Source organism: Astyanax mexicanus, chromosome 24 (genome assembly GCF_023375975.1).
Source record: "Astyanax mexicanus isolate ESR-SI-001 chromosome 24, AstMex3_surface, whole genome shotgun sequence".
NCBI lineage: Eukaryota > Metazoa > Chordata > Actinopteri > Characiformes > Acestrorhamphidae > Astyanax > Astyanax mexicanus.
This window is the reverse complement of record NC_064431.1, coordinates 29543910-29564698: the sequence shown is the minus strand read 5'-3', so window position 1 is coordinate 29564698 and position 20789 is coordinate 29543910. Positions and strand designations below refer to the sequence as shown.

The 20789-nt window shown below is 37.4% G+C and overlaps 2 protein-coding genes across 2 annotated transcripts in view; both read left to right on the top strand.

The window, feature by feature from the left end:
- The first annotated feature begins 257 nt into the window (after positions 1 to 257).
- mon1a (MON1 secretory trafficking family member A) lies at positions 258 to 16286 on the top strand. Its single transcript, XM_049471588.1, has 6 exons — positions 258 to 346; positions 1709 to 1846; positions 6431 to 6880; positions 8203 to 8968; positions 9876 to 10023; positions 12079 to 16286. Exons 2-6 carry the CDS (start codon positions 1717 to 1719, stop codon positions 12217 to 12219), a joined length of 1635 nt encoding a protein of 544 aa, XP_049327545.1. The 5' UTR covers positions 258 to 346; positions 1709 to 1716; the 3' UTR covers positions 12220 to 16286.
- A 1311-nt stretch (positions 16287 to 17597) lies between these two features.
- mst1rb (macrophage stimulating 1 receptor b) overlaps positions 17598 to 20789 on the top strand; it is a 35725-nt gene continuing 32533 nt past the window's right edge. The window contains exon 1 of the mRNA XM_022682592.2: positions 17598 to 17832. The gene's annotated coding sequence lies outside the window, so the exon portion shown is untranslated. The remainder of the gene's footprint in view (positions 17833 to 20789) is intronic.

The following is a 20789-nucleotide window of genomic DNA, read 5'->3' as shown; positions in this document are numbered from 1 at the left end:
TATTCACCTTTTTTCCATTTCAGTTTTACAGGCTGGCTCATTCTATTAATATTTTTCTATCATTATTTTCTCAAAACTGTCTATATTTTGCTTTTGGCTGACTTATGTGTTGGATTTTTTGTTCTTTTATTATGGTGAATTGCAATCCATCAACGCACTCTATAAAGGTCTCTTACTCCAGTTGTTGCCTAATGAGGGCACAAGGGAGCGTTTTGAGACGCTCCCTGAACTGGAACGCTTGAAAACTCCATGTCCCGTGATGCAGTGCGGCGCCGCTGCTGAGTGAGATGACCTCTGTGACAGATGAGTGAGCTGGTGTTGTGGTAGTGAAGCTGGATCTGTGCAGGTGGGTAAATCAGTGCAGGGAGTTATTTAGGGGGTTATTTAGGGGCTGTAGGGAAAGTGGGGGGGTGGTTATATCAGCAGGACTGAGTGTATAGGGCTGAGTTTACTGTACTGCTGCTCTGTTCGCTAACTAGCTTAGCATAAACTCAGAGCTCAGCTATTGAGGATCAGTGTTTACTGTACAGTCTGAACTACATTAACTTTACAGTCTTAACTACACTAACACTGCTTTACTGTGCTTTACACTGATTTACTGTGCTTTACTGTGCTTTACACCGCTTTACATTGCTTTAGTTTATTGTGCTTTACTTTGCTGTATTGTGCTTTACACGGCTTTTATGTTTTACACGGATTTACTGTGCTGTACTGTGTTCTACACTGCTTTACCCTGCTTTACACAGCTTTACAAAGCTTTACTGTGCTGTACTGTGTTTTACACTGCTTTACACAGCTTTACAGTGCTTTACTGTGCTGTACTGTGTTTTACACTGCTTTATACAGCTTTACAGTGCTTGACTGTGCTGGCCCGTGCTTTACACTGCTTTACTGTGCTTTACTGTGCTATTCTGTGCTTAAGTTAGAGAAGTGACTGTGTGTCTGTGTGTGTGTCTGTGTGTGTTGGACCCTTAGTATTAGTCAACATTGTATTGACCCATCTGTGGCAAAAAAACCCAACAATTTTAAAGACCTAAAAATCAATAATCTAATTATCGTAATTAACCTAGTTGAGTTTTTGCAAGAAGAGTAGCATGCAGTCACCCAAAGGCAGTGTGAAGGACTGGTGGAGAGAATGCCAAGATGAATGAAAGCTGCGCAAATATTGATTTCTAAACTCTTAAAATGTTAGTATTGTTGGCAGTCCTGATTCGAGCCAGTTTTTTTATATAACATGTCAAAGTTCTTGAAATGTTTCACATTGACTAACTTAATTTCTTATTTATTTATTTGGTTGAGTATCTTTTGCCATGATATGGATTAAAACATATAGCTCAAATATTCACTATTCACTGTATACCTGTAACTCTACCTCTTCACTACTTTACAACTGATGCTCTCGAACTCATTAAGAGACAAGAAAATCAAATAATTAACTCATTAACTCAATGCAGAACATTTTAAAATAATGAAAACACATTTATTCTAAGGTGTGTCCAAACTTGTGTTTAATAGTGTGTTCATAATTATCCTTATCTTTAGAAATTCACTTTTCCAAGGGGTGAAATTCTTGGCAAGTGAACAAATCTCTCTCTCTCTCTCTCTCTCTCTCTCTCTCTCTATTTCTCTCTCTCTATTTCTCTCTCTCTCTCTCTATTTCTCTCTCTCTATTTCTCTCTCTCTATTTCTCTCTCTCGTCTGGGATCAGTTGCTAGGATGGCAGCAGATGTCCACAACAAAGGAGTGACCTGGGATGCTCCAAATGGCAGCCTGGTACCTGTGGACCGCCTCCGCAGTGAGCGCTCAGACAGCCCGACTCCAGGGCTGGTTCAGGGCACAGAGCCAGGTGAGTTTACATATAGTTTGCTGGTCCTTAAATAGAGTCCTTACGGCTTCAAAACCTATTTTTTAAAATTAACACGTTAATTAAAACAACAGATCTATTGTTTAAAAATAAATGAAAATTATTAGCTCATATCAGTGAAAATGTAAGTGATCTGTATGTGTGTGTAATGTGAACGAATCTGTTCCTTAAACACCTTACACCACATTGATACCTGTATAAACGTCTCCTTCTTCACCAACAACAAAAAACCTCATATTACAGAGACGAGAGACTTGTAGCTTTATAAACTGAAATGGATGAGTTAGCAGCTCATATGTGGAGCATCTTTTGCTGGAGTGGAAAGTAAACAGCTGGTCTGAATTTCATGCTCAGGTCGAGGTGGTTTGCTTTTGCTGTTTTTGCAGCTATAGCTGCACAGCTGCACCAAGAGATAAAATGTGGGTACAAGAGAGAAGCACGAATTCTGATTTGACCGTTCACATTCATTTTGCATGTCCATGTATCAGATACATTTCTGATTTAGAACCACATATGGAATTGATTCAAATTTGATTTGAAAAATTTGAATTTGGCACGTTTACACAGCCATGAAAAAAATCAGATTTAAGTCACTTCAGTCTGGTAATGTGAACGTAGCCTCTGTTCTACTGCTGTAATTCGGATTCTATTAGAGTATGAGGATGTTAATAATGCAGCAGAGGTTTATAAGCTGTTATAACAGGTGTCTACTCTTCTCCTCAGTGTGAGTGTGATTAAATCCTACTCTCCTGGTTCCAGGTTCCGCCCTGTACAGTAATATCCTGAGTGTATTTCCTGTGTGCGCAGACGCAGTGACTCAGGGCCGGCCGGGTGAATGATTACCGCTGTGCCGCCGCTGGGTTCAGTCTGCAGGTGTTGCTTTACTGAAGGTTGGGCTTCAGCAATCACTCCTGCAGGTTCTTTATGCAGTAATGATTAATGTGGAATATATTATATCAGATTAAAGCAGGGCGTGTAAAGGATGGTCCATAAAACAGCAATGTTACATTCTGACCTCCAGTATGTTTCCTGGAAAACATCTAAGCTGCTGGAATGTGAGAGTAAATATTAAAAATGTATTTTTTCCATGTAGTTCCTGTAGATTTTGTATTAGGGTTGGGAGTATTGACGGTGCATCCAATGGCATCCCACACATTTTCAGTCTTGCTCCACATCCAGTGGCGTAGTTTCTGAGTTTTCAGAGCAAGCTTTTCTCATGCCCGGATCAGACTAGACACATTTAGCCTGATTTTAACCCGAATTTCAGTGTTGCAAGTGATTAAAGGTTTGTGTAGTATGACATCGAATGACAAAGAGCAGTAATGTGACATGAGCGATGCCATGACTGTCTGATGAAAAGACCAGCATGTTAAATTTTTTTGTATTTTATCACGTAGTTTGATTTACTCCATGACATGCTCCCTGACGGTGACCAATAGAAAGATCATCAGAGATATTATATTATATTATAGACATTCCCAATACAGGAAAAAGCGATAAAATGATACCTACAGTATTTGATTACTGCTGGATCAGTATTAAGGAATAATAAGGACTTCAAATCAGAGTATCAAGAAAGTCATTAAGAACCACAGCAATTCACCCTTTTCCAGTTAGGCAGACTAAAAGTTTATTTAAATTATTACTGGTCTTTCAGTTCTAGTGGGAAAGGTTTTGTTGTCAGGTGCATTTACACTGTTATAACTCTTAGACCACCTACTGAACAGGTGTGTTTGAGTCATTTTTATCTGCTTAAACTGATCCAGATATAATCCTGATTCTCAAGATGGAAAAAAAAATGCTCCAATATAAACCCCCAAATGCTTTCTGTGGCAAGATCCTAACCATTATTTTCTTTAGGAAGCACTGTCATAACTGTTAAACATGGTGCTGGCAGCATCACATTGTGGGGAGGCTCTTCTTCAGTGCGCATATGCTTTTGAGGTGATGGACACTCTGGAGTTGTAATGGTCATGGTCAAGGCCTGATTTAAATAGTAGAATATTTGAAAAATAACTATATAACGGGTATCTGACAAACGTCTGGTTCAAGTATGAAGCATTCAGCATCACTTATGATGTTTGGTATCAGTTTATTCACTTCACTACTTTGTCAAAAGATGGCTGTTTTTCAGCTAAAAGATACAAGCTGTACAGGACTAGGATAGTAATGTTAGCTGAGTTATATTAGCCTTAGCATTTTGAATGTAGTTAAGTTAATTAATAATAGAATAACAATAGTCGTAAGTCATGAAGCGCCTGTGAGTTTTGTGATTGCGATTTTATGAGCTTTCCTGAAATTTTACAGCATTCGCTGCAGTAATTTGTACATGTATCATGCATTATAGAACAGAAACTCCAAATGTATTCATTTAAAATGAGCCACATTATTGCTGGAAATGTTTGTAGGCCATTAGAGATGGTCTTGTGTGGCCCCCGAGACTGAATGAATATGGACTGTATTAGTGGAGATGTAACAGCTTCATTATGTACCTGTCAAACTGCAGAACACTCTTCATAGACTGAGCCAAATATACAGTACTGGAGAATTCAGGAACTGGTTGACCGTCTTTACAGAGAAGTGCCTGCTGGGGTTCAGTGAGCATGATGTGGAACTTCACCTCAACCTTCGAGTTCACTTTCACTTCAGTTTTCTGTCAGATCTGGTGAGAGGAGCCGTGTGGAACTGCAGACGGGGCCTTTAAACTGTTTGGTTCTGGTTGCTTAAACTTCCTGTAATGTTTCGTGCAGCTGGTTTTGAAAGTGACTCCTGTGGTCGGTTACGGTTCTGGAAGAAGAAGTTAGACAGTGTTAACCAGTATTAAAAATGAAAAGGGAGAAATGTGGCTTTAGTTACTTTTGTTTCCTTTTTTATTATGACTGTAGTGATCTTTACTGAGCAGCAGAGCTTTAATACATATGACAGGTTTAGTGTTAATGGAGTTTTACATTATTGAAGAACATTTATTGTCAATATAAATTCTTTATAGGACTGTTTAAGGTGCCATAGTTTTGCCAACTTTGGTTTAATTGTTATCTGATTTTATATTTTTACTATACAGCTCTGGAAAAAAAAGAGACCACTTTAGTTTCTGAATCAGTTTCTATTGATATTGTCATTTAGAGCATTTATTTTCAAAAAATGAGAAATGGCTGAAATAACAAAAAAGACGCAGAGCTTTCAGCAAATAATGGGAAAAAATGAGTTTAGAAATCAATATTTTCATGGAATAACCCTGGATTTTAATCATAGTTTTCATGCGTCTTGGCATCATGTTCTCCTCCACCAGTCTTACACACTGCTTTTGAATAACTTTATGCCTTTACTCCTGGTGCAAAAATTCAAGTAGTTCAGCTTGGTTTGGGATTTGGGAGAAATGTTGTTTGTAGTTTATAGAATAAAACAACAATGTTCATTTTACTCAAACATAAACCTATAAATAGTAGAAACTTCAGAAACTAAAGTGCTCTCTTAAATTATTCCAGAGCTGTAAATGCACTAGTATCACCCAACCAACCACTTAGGGTACCATGGCATTTTTCTTATTACTACTCTTAAACAATCTCATAGTTCAGAGAATCCAGCGATGTTCAGGTGAAAATTTTACACAGAATAAAACGTACAGGGTTCTGACCATATTTATTTACCACAGCATGTAATAGAGGCAAATTTTTAAAAAGCCTATTCATTTTGACATGAAAAATGTTCTGTATAACAAAAAGGTTGAGATTTTAGTTAGTCGTTTTCCATCATTTATATTGACCCGTCGCATGTTTAATTATCCAAAAGATACCTGAAAAAAAGTCCTAACATACAGTATGAATATTTCATTACTAACTCCATTAATAATAATTGTCAATATAATTAATATTTAGTGCATTGGTGTTCCTTACGTTCCTTACCTCAATGCTACAATTAGGATAATTCACTCGTTTTTTTTTAAATAAAAAAATACAAGTTAATTTTTTTTTTAATGTTTCCTTACTTTGTTACTTTTGAAAGACCAACATATAAAACAGTAGTTTTACAGTAGTTTAACATTGAAACATAATATTGCAATTTTGTTTTAGTGTAGTTTTTGCAGGGAAAGGGAGTGGTTGCAAATATGAAGAACCATTTTCATATTATATGTTGATTACTCTAATTAATAATTAAAGTTTCATACTGAAAAAATACTTTTAACTATTTTTTTTTATCTTCAAACTTCAAGACGGGTCAGTTGGACCCGTAACATAACAGGAGGGTTAACTTTAGCTGCAGGGGTTAATTTCTATTGTGAAAAATGTTGAGGAAGAGCAGAATTCTGAATCTCTCAACATCAAACATGAAGTAAATTTCACCTCAGACCCACAATGCTGGTCAGCTATTCCTCTATGACGCATTTTGAGGGGTTGTTAGTTGTTAATTGGGGGGGGTGTTAAATCTGAAATTGCTCATATAGCATTTAAAGAAAAATACTATATCAAGAATATAGATTATTGCAATTTTTTCTGAAATATTGTACAATCATTAAACGTAAAAGTTTTTTATTTCTTTTTTTTATTTTGTGTATGTGTGTGTCCTCAGGTGCGGGTCAGGAGCACGCCATGTTCATGCACGCTCAGTCGTTTGAGGACCTGGCGGCTGAGAGTGAGAGTAACCCGGACTCTGATCAGGCAGAAGACCAGTCTGTCCTCGGGGAGTCACAGGAGGCTTCTGAGAAGGAGGGGGAGGAGGAGGAGCAGAGAGGAGGCGCAGAGCCTGAGGAGGAGCAGAAAGATCAGCCGGAGGAGAATCAGAAGCAGCATCAGAAGCAGAAGCAGGAGGTGCAGACCGGCGTTCGGGGGAAGGAGGAGGACGTCACCAGTGAAGCCTGGCGGAGACACAGGAAGCATGTGTTTGTCCTGAGCGAAGCAGGAAAACCCATCTACACTCGCTACGGCACCGAGGAGGCCCTCTCCACCACCATGGGGGTCATGATGGCCCTCGTGTCCTTCGTGGAGGCGGAGAAGAACATCATACGAGCCATTCATGCAGGTGATCCCGTGGCTTTTATTGATCGGTACTGATTTAATTATTGATGTCAATTGATTTGGTGTTGCATTGCTTCATAAATATTTCAGTTAATGGCTTTTTAGTGAGCTGAATTGGTTCTACGTCTTTATCTGGTCCTTTTATCAGTGGTGGTAAAACCAATATGTTTTAAAAGTCAAATTGATTCATTTCCGACACAAACTACACAGCATGATTGTGAGTTATTTTAGAGTGCTAGGAAATAAAAAGCAGTATTAAGGACGGAAATCAAACTGTATAATCATTTTAAAATAATTTGTAAAATGTAATAAATAAAACATTATTATATAATATAATATAAAATATTTTCATTACATACAGCTCTGGAAAAAAAAAAATGTTGTCTTAAACTTAAGAAATCAATATTTGGTGGAATAACCCCGGTTTTTAATCACAGTTTTCATGCATCTTGGCATCATGTTCTCCTCCACCAGTCTTACACACTGCTTTTGGATAAATCTATGCCACTTTTGGCACAAAAACTCAAGCAATTTTTAAAGATGCTGAATATACTTGCAAGCTACGTTGCAAGATATTTACTACGGTACCCCAGGTGGTTGCTATGGTGTTACTGTACCCTCTTTTCACAGCCTTGCCTTAATAATATGTGCAGCTTGTAATTTTACATTGTTACAAGCTGCATAGGCTCCAGATAGGCACCAGATGTGGCCACTATATGTTGCAAGATATTTGCTATGGTACCCCAGGTGGTTGCTGTGGTGTTACTGTACACATACTGTACCTTCTATTTCCACAGCCTTGTGTGCAGCATTTGATTATTGCATGGTCTTGTTGAAAACTGTGTAGACACGCCTGTAAAAGATGTGTCTAGGATATGTTGCAAGATATTTGGTATGGTCCCCTAGGTGGTTGCTGAGGTGTTACTGTCCCCATACTGTACCCCCCTTTTTTTACAGCCTTGCTTTTGTAATATGTGCAGCTTGTAATTTTGCATGGGCTTGTTGAAAAGTTTGTGTAGGCATCCCTATAATAGATGTGTCCAAGATAAGATGCAAGATTTTTGCTATGGTACCCTAGGTGGTTACTGTGGTGTTACTGTACACATATTGTACCCACTTTTTCTGCAGCCATGCCTTTATAATATGTGCAGCTTGTAATTTTACATTGTTACAAGCTGCATAGGTCATATGTTGTAAGATATTTGCTATGGTACCCAAGGTGGTTGCTGTGGTGTTACTAAGAATTAGCAGAACCATTGGAGATGCATGGTTGCATGATTTGACCCAAAGTATTATCCTTTTAAATGACCTTTATTCTTCTTTTAGATGGTTGTCGTGTGGTCTTCCTCCACAAGAGCCCCCTGGTCCTGGTGGGTGTGTCCCAGTCGAGCCAATCAGATCGCGAGCTCTCCCGTGAGCTTCAGTACGTCTACTATCAAATCGTGAGTCTGCTGACGCTGACGCAGCTCAACCACGTCTTCCAGCACAAGCAGAACTACGACCTGCGGCGGCTGCTGGCCGGATCCGAGCACCTCACCGACAGCTTGCTGCGGCTGCTGGACCGCGACCCGGGGCTGCTGCTCAACGCCGTCATGAGCCTCCCTCTCTCCAGCTCGGCGAGGGACGTGGTCTCTACCAGCCTCCAGGCGGCCAAGGCCAAGAGCCTGGTCTTCTCCATCCTGCTGGCCGGGAACCGCCTGGTCACGCTGGTCAGGAAGAAGGACCAGTACCTCCACCACATGGACCTGCATTTGCTCTTCAACCTGGTGGGCTCGTCCTCGTCCTTTAGGGAAGGTGAAGGCTGGACGCCCATCTGCCTCCCCAAGTTTAACACGGCGGGCTTTTTTCATGCCCACATCTCCTATCTGGAGCCCAAGTCTGACCTCTGTCTGATCTTGGTGTCCACAGACCGCGAGGATTTCTTCAACCTGTCTGATTGCAAGCGCCGCTTTCTGGAGAGGCTTCGCAAGCGCAGTGCCTATCAGGCCCTGCAGGAGGCGCTGCAGACCCCCACGTACCCCGTCTCACAAGTGGGCATCCCTGAGCTCTGGCACTTTGTGTACAAGTCCAAAAGCTCAGGGCTTTACACCAGGTAAGAGTTCAAGTAGTGTTTATTTCTATTTTAAATAGAACAAGAAGTTTTAAGTTTTATCTAGCGCTGTTTTCCCTCTATTTTCGGCCATTCCCTTCAAAATTGTGGAAATATAAGCTTACTGTAAATAAACGGAAGCATTTTACTCACCCAAATAAACAGTTTTCAGGAGAGAAATCTGTTTAGATTAAGTCCAGTGCTCGATTGACTGTGAAAGAATTTTTTTGGTTACTTCAGCGCCCCCCAGCGGCAAGACCTGTGAAATTACAAGGGTCCCCTATTTTTGACCACCTTACATTCACCCTAAAATACCCTAAATTAAGTGGAAAATACATACACTTAAGCTTTTATTTTAATAAAAACAACTCATAACCTGATATTGGTGGCTGAAAATGTGTGTAATAATGTAATAATTTTTGAATCGCTGGGTTTATTTATTTGTGGGGTCTGCGCCGCCTATTGGAGACATGGCGTTTCTGCACTGAGCCTGTAGGATCCAGCGGCTCCCAGTGGTGTATAATGACATCGCATTTGTCCTGTGTGGGCATCCATACTCTAATTACATCAGGAAAACATGGCAACACCCTTGTTCACTTAGAATTAGGCTCCCTAAGTAGTGCACAACATAAAAAATCAAGAAAAATAGCCGTTGCGCTACGGGAATGTTTTTACACTATTTTTTATGCACAGATTTACAACATTGTTAGCGATACTAAAATAATATTTTATGACTGGATTTTTTTGTAAGAATAAAGTTTAAGTGTTCCTCTAAGGCGAGAGGTGATAGGCAGATGGAAAGGATGGAAACTGCGCAATAGGCGGAACTGGCCGAAAACAGGGGGCGGCCGCAAATAGGGGACCACACGTTGTTTTCAGGTTCTCTGACTGCTCTTTCTCTCCTCTGTAGTCCGGAGCTTCCTGTTCCGTACCAGAAGGAAGAGGAGCACGAGAGGCTGATAGGACTGTACCGTTACCTCCACAGCTGCCTGCACCACCCGACCCGCCCCCTCCGCTCGGTGTACCGCTGCGGAGACACCGAAAACCTGTTCGCCTGGGTGAGTACTATCACCACAGCTGCGTTTAATAAACAGGTTTAACGGGTTTATTAAGTCAAGTCAAGTCAAGTCAAGTCAAGTAGTTTTATTGTCAATACTGCATATGTACAGGACATACAGAGAATTGAAATTACGTTACTCTCCTTCCCAATTTTACAGCAAGTACAGATAATAGATATAATAAAAGAGAATGGGAGACACTATGTGTACAATACAGCAGGGACACAAATAGACATACATGAGACAAAAACAAGGTGCAGTGGTGTGGGGGAGGAATAGATATATAAATATAAGTAAAAATAAGTAAAAATATATATATAATTATAATATAAAAGAGTGGGAGACACTATATGTTCAATACAGCAAGACACAATAAACATACGTAAGACAATAGTGCAATATTGATGGTGATCGAGATGGAATGACAGTAAAAATAGTAAATAACAGTAGTGCAAATACGGTATATGGTATATAGCTTAAGGCTGGTAAAGTGAATGGGTGCGTAAGTCCTTAAAGTTCACAGTTTAATTAAGTGGAATTAAAGTGCGTATTGACAGTGCAAGTATATCAGTAGTGCAGGTGTTGTGTAGTGCAAGTCCGTTTGGAAGGGACCAGTACTTTGTGCATTGTAGTGCAGAGTTTCAGTACTTTATTAGTGGGGGGGTCAGGATGCTGAGTGAGTGTGTGCTGGGGGCAGGATTGGGATGGGGGGTAGAGCAGGAAGAGAGTTCAGCATCCTCACAGCCTGATGGATGGGGCTGTCTCGCAGAATAAATTATTATTCTGTAGAGTAAAATTACTAACTACTGTCATTTATCAAAATCTGCTATAACATATTAAGAAATTAGCATATTAGCAAATTGACACTACCTACAGTTAATGATTTAGTAACTACTATGATTTGTTCACTATCCACTATGAATTATTCAGCCTCTGCTATTAATTATTGAGTATCACCTATAAATTATTTAGCCTCCACTGTAAATTATTCAATATTTGCAATAACATATTCTATAACTGCTATAGATTTTTTAGTATCCACTATAAATTATTTTGTAACTACTAGAAATTATTCAGTATCCGATATGAATTGCTCAATACTATTAATTAATTAGTGACTACTCTAAATTTATTAGAAATCCACTATGAATTATTTTGTAACTACAATAAATTATTCAGCATCCACTGTGAATTGTTCAGTTAATACTATGCATTGGTCAGTACAATTCATTGTTCAGTAACCAATCTAAATGAATTAGGAATCTACTAATAATTATTTGGTATCCAGCATGAATTATGCTATATCCTCTATGAATTATTCACTATTATAAATTATTCGCCCTCTGCTATGAATTATTAAGTATCTACTATAAACTATTTGCCCTCCACTGTGATTTATTCGATATCTGCAATACATTATTCTGTAACTACTATGGATTTTTCAGTATCCACTGTGAATTATTCTGTAACTACTGTAAAATGAATTATTCAGTATCCACTATGAATTGTTTAGTTAATACAATGAATTGTTCAGTACAATTAATTATTTATAATTATTCAGTGACCACTCTTAATTTATTAAGAACTTACTATTAACTATTTGGTATCCACTATGAATTATTCTGTATCCTCTATGAATTATTCAGTAACAAATATGAATTATTCGGTATTTACTATGAGTTTTTTGGCATCTTCTGTGATTTTACTCAGAATCTATTATGATTTATTGAGTATATACTATGAACTGTTATATATATATATATAGCCACTATCAAAAAAGTAACTAATATAAATGTTACTATTTACTATATATAATATAACTGTTATAATATTACACTACTAGTTTATTTATTTATTTAATTATTTCATTTTATTACTTAATTATGTAATTTCAGTATCCTAATCTGATCACTGAAATTTTTGCTCTGTTATTGGCCAGATTTGCTTAATTCATGCATTTGCTTTTCTATTCTTCTCCATTTTTATGTCTTTATTTGTGAAGAAATGTGTTTTCTCTAATGTTAATTCTGCTTTTCTCCTCTTTCACTCCTGCAGGCCACCAGCGGCTTCGAGCTCTACCTCTGTTTCAGTCCACTGGGTACGAAAGCTCTGGCCATGTCCGCCATCAACAAACTGCTGAAGTGGATCAGGAAGGAGGAGGATCGCCTGTTTATTTTAAACCCAGTAACATACTGATCACGCACTGGAACACGCTACAGCTGGAGCAGGAGTGATTCCTGATCATAATTACAGCTCTAACCCACAGGAACCATGCTGGACCCACTGACCGCTCTGTATAGCCAAGAACAACCAGCAAAAACCTCACCAGGCTTTTCTTAACCTGTTCATACTGGATGCACAGTTCATACTGGAGGAGAGCGATGCTAGCTGAAGGAGAGAAGATCCAAAATGTTTGAGCACAAACACTAACAAATACTTTTAAAAAGGAGCTCTATATGTAATATCATCTCTAAAACACCATAGCTTAACATAACACCATTTAAAATAGTAGATTGTGTTTACATTGTGTGAAAATTTTCTGAATTAATTATCTGAATCAATAAGAATGCTCTAATCCAAATTAATCCAAATTAATGTTTCCTAATCCAAACGTTTGCAGACACCTGGCTATCCAGCTTTTCTTCTATAATCAGGTGTATTATTAGTGAGTTTACTTACGCTGGTTCTTTAATTTTTAAAAGAATCTAAATGTTAGAATATTGCAGTAAAGAATGGATTTGATTGCACTCCGCCTCTCAGTTCAGCCACTCTGTCCAACTGTCTAGGTGTTTTAGGATGGAGCTCCATCATTCCAGAAAAGATGGTGTACCTTGTGGGGGGAAAATGTGATATTTCACTATAAGCAGCTCTGATAAAAAATAAGAGACTACTTCAAAATTAAAAATATATTTTTTTTTATTTAAAAAAATGGAAAACCTCTGGAACATAATTAAGAGGAAGATGGAACTGCTTGAATTTTTGCACCAGGAGTGAGTAGCATAAAGTTATCCAAAAGCAGCGTGTAAGATTGGTGGAGGAGAACAGGCCAAGTTTGCCGTACTTTGATAGTTGATACTTATCACCAAATATGGATATATATATATATTCACATGCCTAATCATCAAAAGTAAAACTTCTCTTTTTTTTTTTTTTGCCATTTCGGTCGAAAATAATTTCTGTTGTTAAATTTTTCGAAAGTGCAAATACTGATACCCTAGCAATGCTAACCCTGTTCACTAACTGTGCAATCAATCATAGCCTATAGGTAGGCCTGTCACAATAATTACAATATCGATTTATTGTACAATTAATACTGTAATAAATAATCTCAATATTTTTTGATAATCGTGGTATCTATTGTGCCTATTATGTTTATTTGTATGTTTGTTCACGCATATAACAGCTTCAATAACTCTTTCTGTCTTTAAAAAGTGTATAATTACTTTTTTATGCTATTCTGTTATCATTATGTCAGTGGCATTTAATAGTCTTAAAATTACATGAAATACATAAAATATTGAGTATCGCAATAATTTCTGGGACAATATATCGTCCACAAAAAATTCTTATTGTGACAGGCCTATCTATAGAACATAAAGAGTGTGACATATGTTGCTTTGATTCATCCTAAAACACTAATTTGTAGTGAACTCCAAAGTATTTATCTGACTTTTTTTTATTTTTTAATGCTTTGAAATCATGTTTAGCAATTATCAGTTTATTAGCAGTTTAACTATATGTTTAACTAAAAAAATGAATCCAAATTTGGGTATGAAGTTAATCCAATCTGAGAAATCTGACTTAATAGCGAAATGTAACGCAGAATAAGCAGCTTAACACAAAGTTAGAATGCTTTTTAGGATGTTGATTATGTTGCATTTTGTATGAGAATGGAAATAGTGTATAATACAATCCAAGGATGGTGCCTTTTATCCAGTTTGCTCTAAAAAAAAAAAAAAAAAAAGCCATGGTCATGAAATTAATAGGCAAAATCACCATTTTCAGCATATTCTGTTTGTGGCTCCAACAGGTAGTCACAAGAAAACGTGAACTGCTGCATTAAGTTAGATCTTTTGAAGTTCTTTTGAAGTGTCTTAGACCTGCCACTGTTTTGACCTAATGTAACATATCAGAAACAACATTCTTAATTCTTATATTAATAAAAAAAACTCCTACTATATTAACTGAGCTGCGGTTGAAGAGAAATTATCCAGGAAAGGGATATTTTACTAAGATTATGGATTAAATCATTATGTTTGAGTTTTATGTCTTCGATAGTGAATTCCAGAACTATTAAATTTAGCTCTAATAGCTCCATGTCTGCAGAAGATCTAAAATCAGACAATATCTTGAGCATTAGTCGCTAACCGTGCTAAGCGCTAACTCTTTCGCTGTTTAGAGGTGAGTGTTATCAGACTGCAGCCTGCTGCTGACCCCACCTAGAACTGCAGGAGCAGCATTAGCATTAACCGCTAACCACGCTAAATGCCAGCTCTTTTGTCATTCAGAGCTCAGTGTTATCAGACTGTAGCCAGCTGCTAACCCTGGCTAGCACTGCTTGAGCAGCATTAGCATTAGTCGCTAACCAAGCTAAGCGCTAGGTCTTTCGCTGTGCAGAAGCAAGTATTATTGGCTGCAATCTGCTGCTAAACTAGACTAGCACTGCTGGAGCAGCATTAGAATTAGCCGCTAATCACACTAAACCCTAGCACTTTTGCCATTCAGAGGCAAGTATACTGGACTGTAGCCTGTGCGTTTACCGTGTTAAAACAAGCTACCTGGGACAAACTTCTAGCTAATATTGCCCTGGGTTACCAGAACATTCAGGGTTCCTCAGTGTAGCGCCAATCATGGCAAGCGGTTACCCGCTGAAGCTAATGCTAATGCTGCTGCACCCAGCCTTAGTGGAAATCTGGAAATCTATACTGTAAATAAACGGAAGCTCTTTACTCACCCAAATAACATTTTTTCAGGAGAACTAAAACAATTTTTTTTATTACAGTTTTGTTTACAGTTTTGTGCTTTCACATTAGAAGGGAAACATTTTTCACTTCAATGTAGGCATCCTTACTAGTGTCGCTTAATGCGATTTATAATCTGGTGCGCCTTATGATCCCAAAATTACGGTGCTGCCTATTAATCAATGCTTCTCAAGTTCCATTCTGTGGATTTCTTTACTGTGTTGCAGAGATTATACAGATTATTCACAGTTTGAATTATATATAATATTTCAACTAATTATTATTTCAGACTAGTTAAGGCTAGTTATTGAACAGTAAACATTTTAATCCTGAATAATGAATTGTAATTAATTAGGGCATAGTTAAAAAAGCTGTAATTATGAGTAATGTCTTACCTACTGTCAGTTCATAATGTTTTTTGTACTGTTAATTGATGTACCCTTATTGCAAAGTGTTACTGCTTTACTAATGAGTTTATGTGCATCTTTTATAGCATTATAATCTCATTATAGGGGCATTAAACATTCTACAAAGTAGGATCTGAGAAGCATTGATTTATTGGTAGGACTGTACTTTTTCTTTTTTTATTCTTCTTTTTTTTACATTCCTTTGAGTTGTTGGACTAGTCTTTCCTTTTTCTGACAGAATGGATCCATACTCTTGTCTTGGACCAAGGAATTTATGTCTCATGCTAATGTTTTGTTTGGAATTTAGTTAATTAATTAATGCCTTTATAAAGTGATCATGTAATACACATTTTTTTTTTTTACACCAAATGTTCATCATCAACAAAAACTTGAGACTTGCTCCTTGAGATACAAGGCTAATGAAGCTAGCTAACAAGTTACATATAAATATAACCCACCAGTTAGCATGGTGCTAACTCCTTAACTTCTTCTTCTAAATTATCACACATTTGCCTTGATCCATTAAAACCAAACCATGTTGTACAATGAATCTTGGCATGGCTGTTGATGACTTAATGACATTTGAGGAGGGATATATTAGTTCAAAATGGATTTTCTTTTTCATGGAACTGTCACATTAATATCATAATATGCTTAAACCACACTCACACATTCCATCCAATGAAGGGTTGTAGAGATTTCACTGTGCGCTTGGGCTCTGACTGTCTACAGCCTTGACTTTCGTATCGTAACACAGTCAGTATCACAGAGCTGGATTATAGAAGGAGCCCAAGTGAATCCTCATGTATTACTGACCAAAACTAGATCATGTAATGATGTATGATATATAAATTAACAGCATATATTCAAAATAATAAAAGCCTATTTAAATACACTGTTTTGTCTTTAAATCTGTTGTGGATTTGATATCTGGGATATATGAATACACTGGAGATTTAGCAGTTAGATCATTGTAGTATGAGTAACATGGTCGCCAGTTGATACCTGGGATATGGAACAATTTTGGGGGCTTAGTGGTTAGAACATCGGGGTATGGATGACATAATTGTGGGTCCAATACTTTCAGTACTGGGGCAGGGTTGTAGGATTGATACCCAAAATATCTAACACATTTGGGGGTTCAGCATTTAGAAAATTGGGGTATGAACAACAGGGTTGTTGGCGGTTTGATACCCAGGATATGCAAAAACTTTGATTGCTAAGTGATTAGAGTATTGGGTTATTGATGACAGGGTTGTGGGTTCAATAGCCAGGAAATATAAAAACTTTGGGGACTCGGTTATTACTAACAGGGTTGTGGGTTCGATACCTGAGAAAAAAAAAAACAAAAAAAAAAACATTAGGGCACTGGACAATTGATGCCAGAGGTGTGGGTTTGATACCTGATATATGTAAAACTTTGGAGGCTCATAGAGTTATAGATAACAAGGTTGTTTAATAAGAGGGTTGTGGGTTTGATACCTGGGATTTATGAAAATGTTGGGGGCTCAGTGGCTAGAGCACTGGTTTATACATAACAAGGTTCTGGGCTCGATACCCAGGATATATAAAACATTTTTGGAGCTCAGTGTTTAGAGCTCTGGGTAGGTGTAGATGATTGTTGGTTCAGAACCTGGGTTATACAAAAACCTCGGGAGCTTATTAATTAGAGTACTGGTTCATTGATGACAGGGTTGTGGGCTCAATACCCAGGATATATAAAACCTTTGGGGTCTCAGTGGTTGGAGCACTTTGTTATTGATAGCAGGGTTGTGGGTTTGATACCTAAAATATGGTAAAACATTGGGACTTGGAGGTTATGGGCTCGATACCCAGGGTATGTAAAAAAAACTTTTGGGTGTTCAGTGGTTAGAGCATCTGGTTATCAATTACAAGGTTAGGTGTTCGATACCCAGATTATGACTAAACTTTTGAGGTTTAGTGGTTAGAGCACTTGGTTATTAATGACAGGGTTGTGGGTTTGATACCCAGGTTATGTGAATACTTTTGGGAGTTCAGTGGTTAGAGCACTTGGTTATTGATAACAAGGTTGCAGGACACAACACAAATGGGGACTATGGCTGTGTTTTACACATGAAGGCCAGCAGGGTGCGCTGTGAGTTTACAGATGGATTAAACTCACATTGTTTATTTTCCTGGTATACTGTATTTCTGAATCACTCTCTAGGGGTGGAGTTTGCCTGTGGGTTCTACTCCTCACTGCACTTTAAGCAATCACTCCAACATCCTGCAGAGTGGAATCAGTCATATGTAGTTCTAACGTTCTGCTGTTAGTACAGATCCTGGTCCAAAATTACAGGATATGTGAGCTTGTGAACCTCGGTTTGTGTTGCTGTGGAGTTTAGTGATGAGCCTGGAGATGTGAAGCAGAATAAAAGGATTTAAGAAGCCGTCTACATCTTCATGCTTACCTCAGCCAGGTAAGAGACTCCTGTTGCTCAGTTTGTCTCCATTGCAACACCTCTTCTCCTTCATTTTGTCACTTATTAATGTTGTTACGTTTTAGAAAACAACATTTTACCTCATGCTAAATAGTTGGGAGTGTTTATTTCACATATTTGACATTAGAATATATTATTTCAGGATATCCTAGGATACCTAAAACAACAGTTTGTAAGTTTCGGGAATGTTTAAATCTACTGAATATGCAGAAAAGTACTTTTAAAACTTGCATTGTTCTGCGGTTGCCTTTAAGAGTAGATTAATTGATTTATGAATGGGCACATGAAGATTTTGCCATTTGCTCTTTGCCATTCTGATTCTCCATGTTCACAGTAACTCTTGTTTCAGCACCATTAGCAACACCATGTTTTTTTTTTTTAAATAAGCAGCAAAACATGCCAAGATGTATAAAAACTGTGATTAAGAAATAGTTTTATTCCACCAATTATTGATTTCTGAACTCTTAAATCTTTATGAATATGAACTTGTTTTCTTTGCATTATTTGAGGTCTGAAAGCTCTGCATCTTTTTTGTTATTTCAGCCATTTCTTATTTTCTGCAAATAAATGCTCTAAATGACAATATTTTTATTTGGAATTTGGGAGAAATGTTGTCTGTAGTTTATAGAATAAAACAACAATGTTCATTTTACTCAAACATATACCTATGAATAGCAAAATCAGAGAAACTGATTCAGAAACAGAAGTGGTCTCTTAATTTTTTCCATATATATATATATATATGCTGAACCTCAAGCACAACCTGATGTTATTAAGCGCAAAAATTAGTAAACATGTAGATTTTTTACAAACCGTTTGAGTAAAAATCTTATGAATTATAAATAAATCTAGTTAAAATCCTTCTTGAGTAAATGAAACTCGCTGTTAAACTTGCATCAACCTGTTCATTCAGACTGTTCAGGAGCGTGAGGGCCAATGTTTGAGTAATTAATAACAGATTTATCAATTTATATCTGATTACTACAGTGTGTAAACAAAACTAGAGTACATAGAAAATCACTACCATTCCTGCTGCTCTATCAGGGAGAGTGTTTGCCGTGGCTCTATCAGTTCCACCTGTGCCAGCCTGTGCCAGCGTGGGCACCTTTTGTTACCTTAAAAGTTCAGTCCAGGCAGTTCAAGTTAGTTAGTTTTATTCGTGTGATGGTCTGAGGCTACTTTGCTGCTTAAGGATCTGGACAACTTGCTGTAATAGATGGAAGTGAAAGCATGAATTCTGTTCTTTATCAAAAAATCCATAAATAGTAAGTTATATTCAGTCAATCTTTTTTTTTTCCTTTCTTACTTTTTGAATAAAAGCCCTTTTTGTATGACTGTTTCTGCAGTTTCTACATAAAGTAATAAAGGAGAATAAAAATGAAGATTTGTGCTAAAGAAGCCCTCAGCATTAGACAGGTACTGATACAAAAAAGCAAAAAATAACATAAGGATGTATGATGACAAAAAACAAGATAAGTGAGGAATACTTTTTCTGTCTCTAAAATCTGCACACAGATTGGCTACCAGCAAAAAAAAAAAGCAACTCCCACTTTCATTCAGTATCCAATCAATGCACTTTTCATTTTGAATAGTCCGATATTAAGTTAAATGTGCTCCTTTTTACCGGTTCACTGGAAATATACTTTTTGTTTATGTGATTTTTCCAGACATCTAGAAGAAAAGGAGAGATAAGTACAAACTAGTGAGATAACTTATGTTAGCAGCAAACTAACTAACATACTAATGTTATCGGGGAGAGCACTGACCTTAGCGACGAGCTAACTAACCTTAGCAACAAGCTAGCTAACACACTAATGTCACCAGGGATAGAACTAAAACTATTAATGAGCTAGCTAAGCTTAGCAACAAGCTAGCTAAAATACTAATGTTACCAGGGATAGAACTAAAGCTAGCGATGAGCCAGCTAAGCTTAGGGACAAGCTAGCTAATCTTAGTGATGAGCTAGCTAAAATACTAATGTTTGGGGAGAGAACTAAAGCTAGTGATAAGCAAGGTAACCTTAGCGACAAGCTAACTCAACTTAGCAACAAGCTAGCTAACACACTAATGTTACTGAGAAGAGAACTAAAGCTAGCAACAAGCTAGCTAACATTAGCAACAAGCTAGCTAACACACTAATGTTACTGGGGAGAGAACTAAAACTAGAGATGAGCTAGCTAACCTTAGCAACAAGCTAGCTAACACACTAATGTTACTGGGAGAGAACTAAAACTAGAGATGAGCTAGCTAACCTTAGCGACAAGCTAGCTAACCTGAGCGACCTTAGCATCAAGCTAACCATCCTTAGAGATGAGCTGTTTGATGGCAAATTGTGATTGTTTTTTTTACATTTTTTGATAAAAATGAATAGAATTTGATTCAGTTGACTTTTTGATTGTGGTGACTTCTGATTAAGTTGTATAAGAGACACAGATTAAGCATGATAAATAGAGAAGATACTTTAATATTTTTATTATTAAATCTCGGTCTCAGTTTTTTCCGGTCTTGGTCTTGACTCGGACTCGGCTCTAGCGGTCTTGACTACAACACCACCAAGAACTAAAAACAAGTACAGCACGATCTGTCCTGGCTGTATTTTAAACCTGTAACACTGGAGAAGTTAACAAACACAACCCTAACATCACTCACACTGTTCTTCTTAACAAATCAGTGGAAACTCGTTTGAAATGCTTGGATTGATTGTAGCTTAGAGCACAAAACTGCTCAAAAAGCACCATTAGTATGTTGAGTCATGTTTCACAAGCCATTAGCTAAAACTGCTGTAATGCTGGTCTGAAACAGCCGAGGCTGGAATAACTCAATTACACTGCTTTAGTTTCCTTTATTTTGTTCTGTGTTTTAAACTCAAGCCCAACAGTTCAGCATTTTAATAGAAGTTTATTAGAATAGATTTAAACAGATTTATCTGAACTCTA

Bases quoted from the DNA above. Each gene is read 5' to 3' on its own strand.
- mon1a (XM_049471588.1), top strand. From the start codon at position 1,717: ATGGCAGCAGATGTCCACAACAAAGGAGTGACCTGGGATGCTCCAAAT. The intron at 6,881-8,202 runs GTGATCCCGTGG...TTCTTCTTTTAG, and splicing joins CATACGAGCCATTCATGCAG to ATGGTTGTCGTGTGGTCTTC. The intron at 8,969-9,875 runs GTAAGAGTTCAA...TCTCCTCTGTAG, and splicing joins AGCTCAGGGCTTTACACCAG to TCCGGAGCTTCCTGTTCCGT.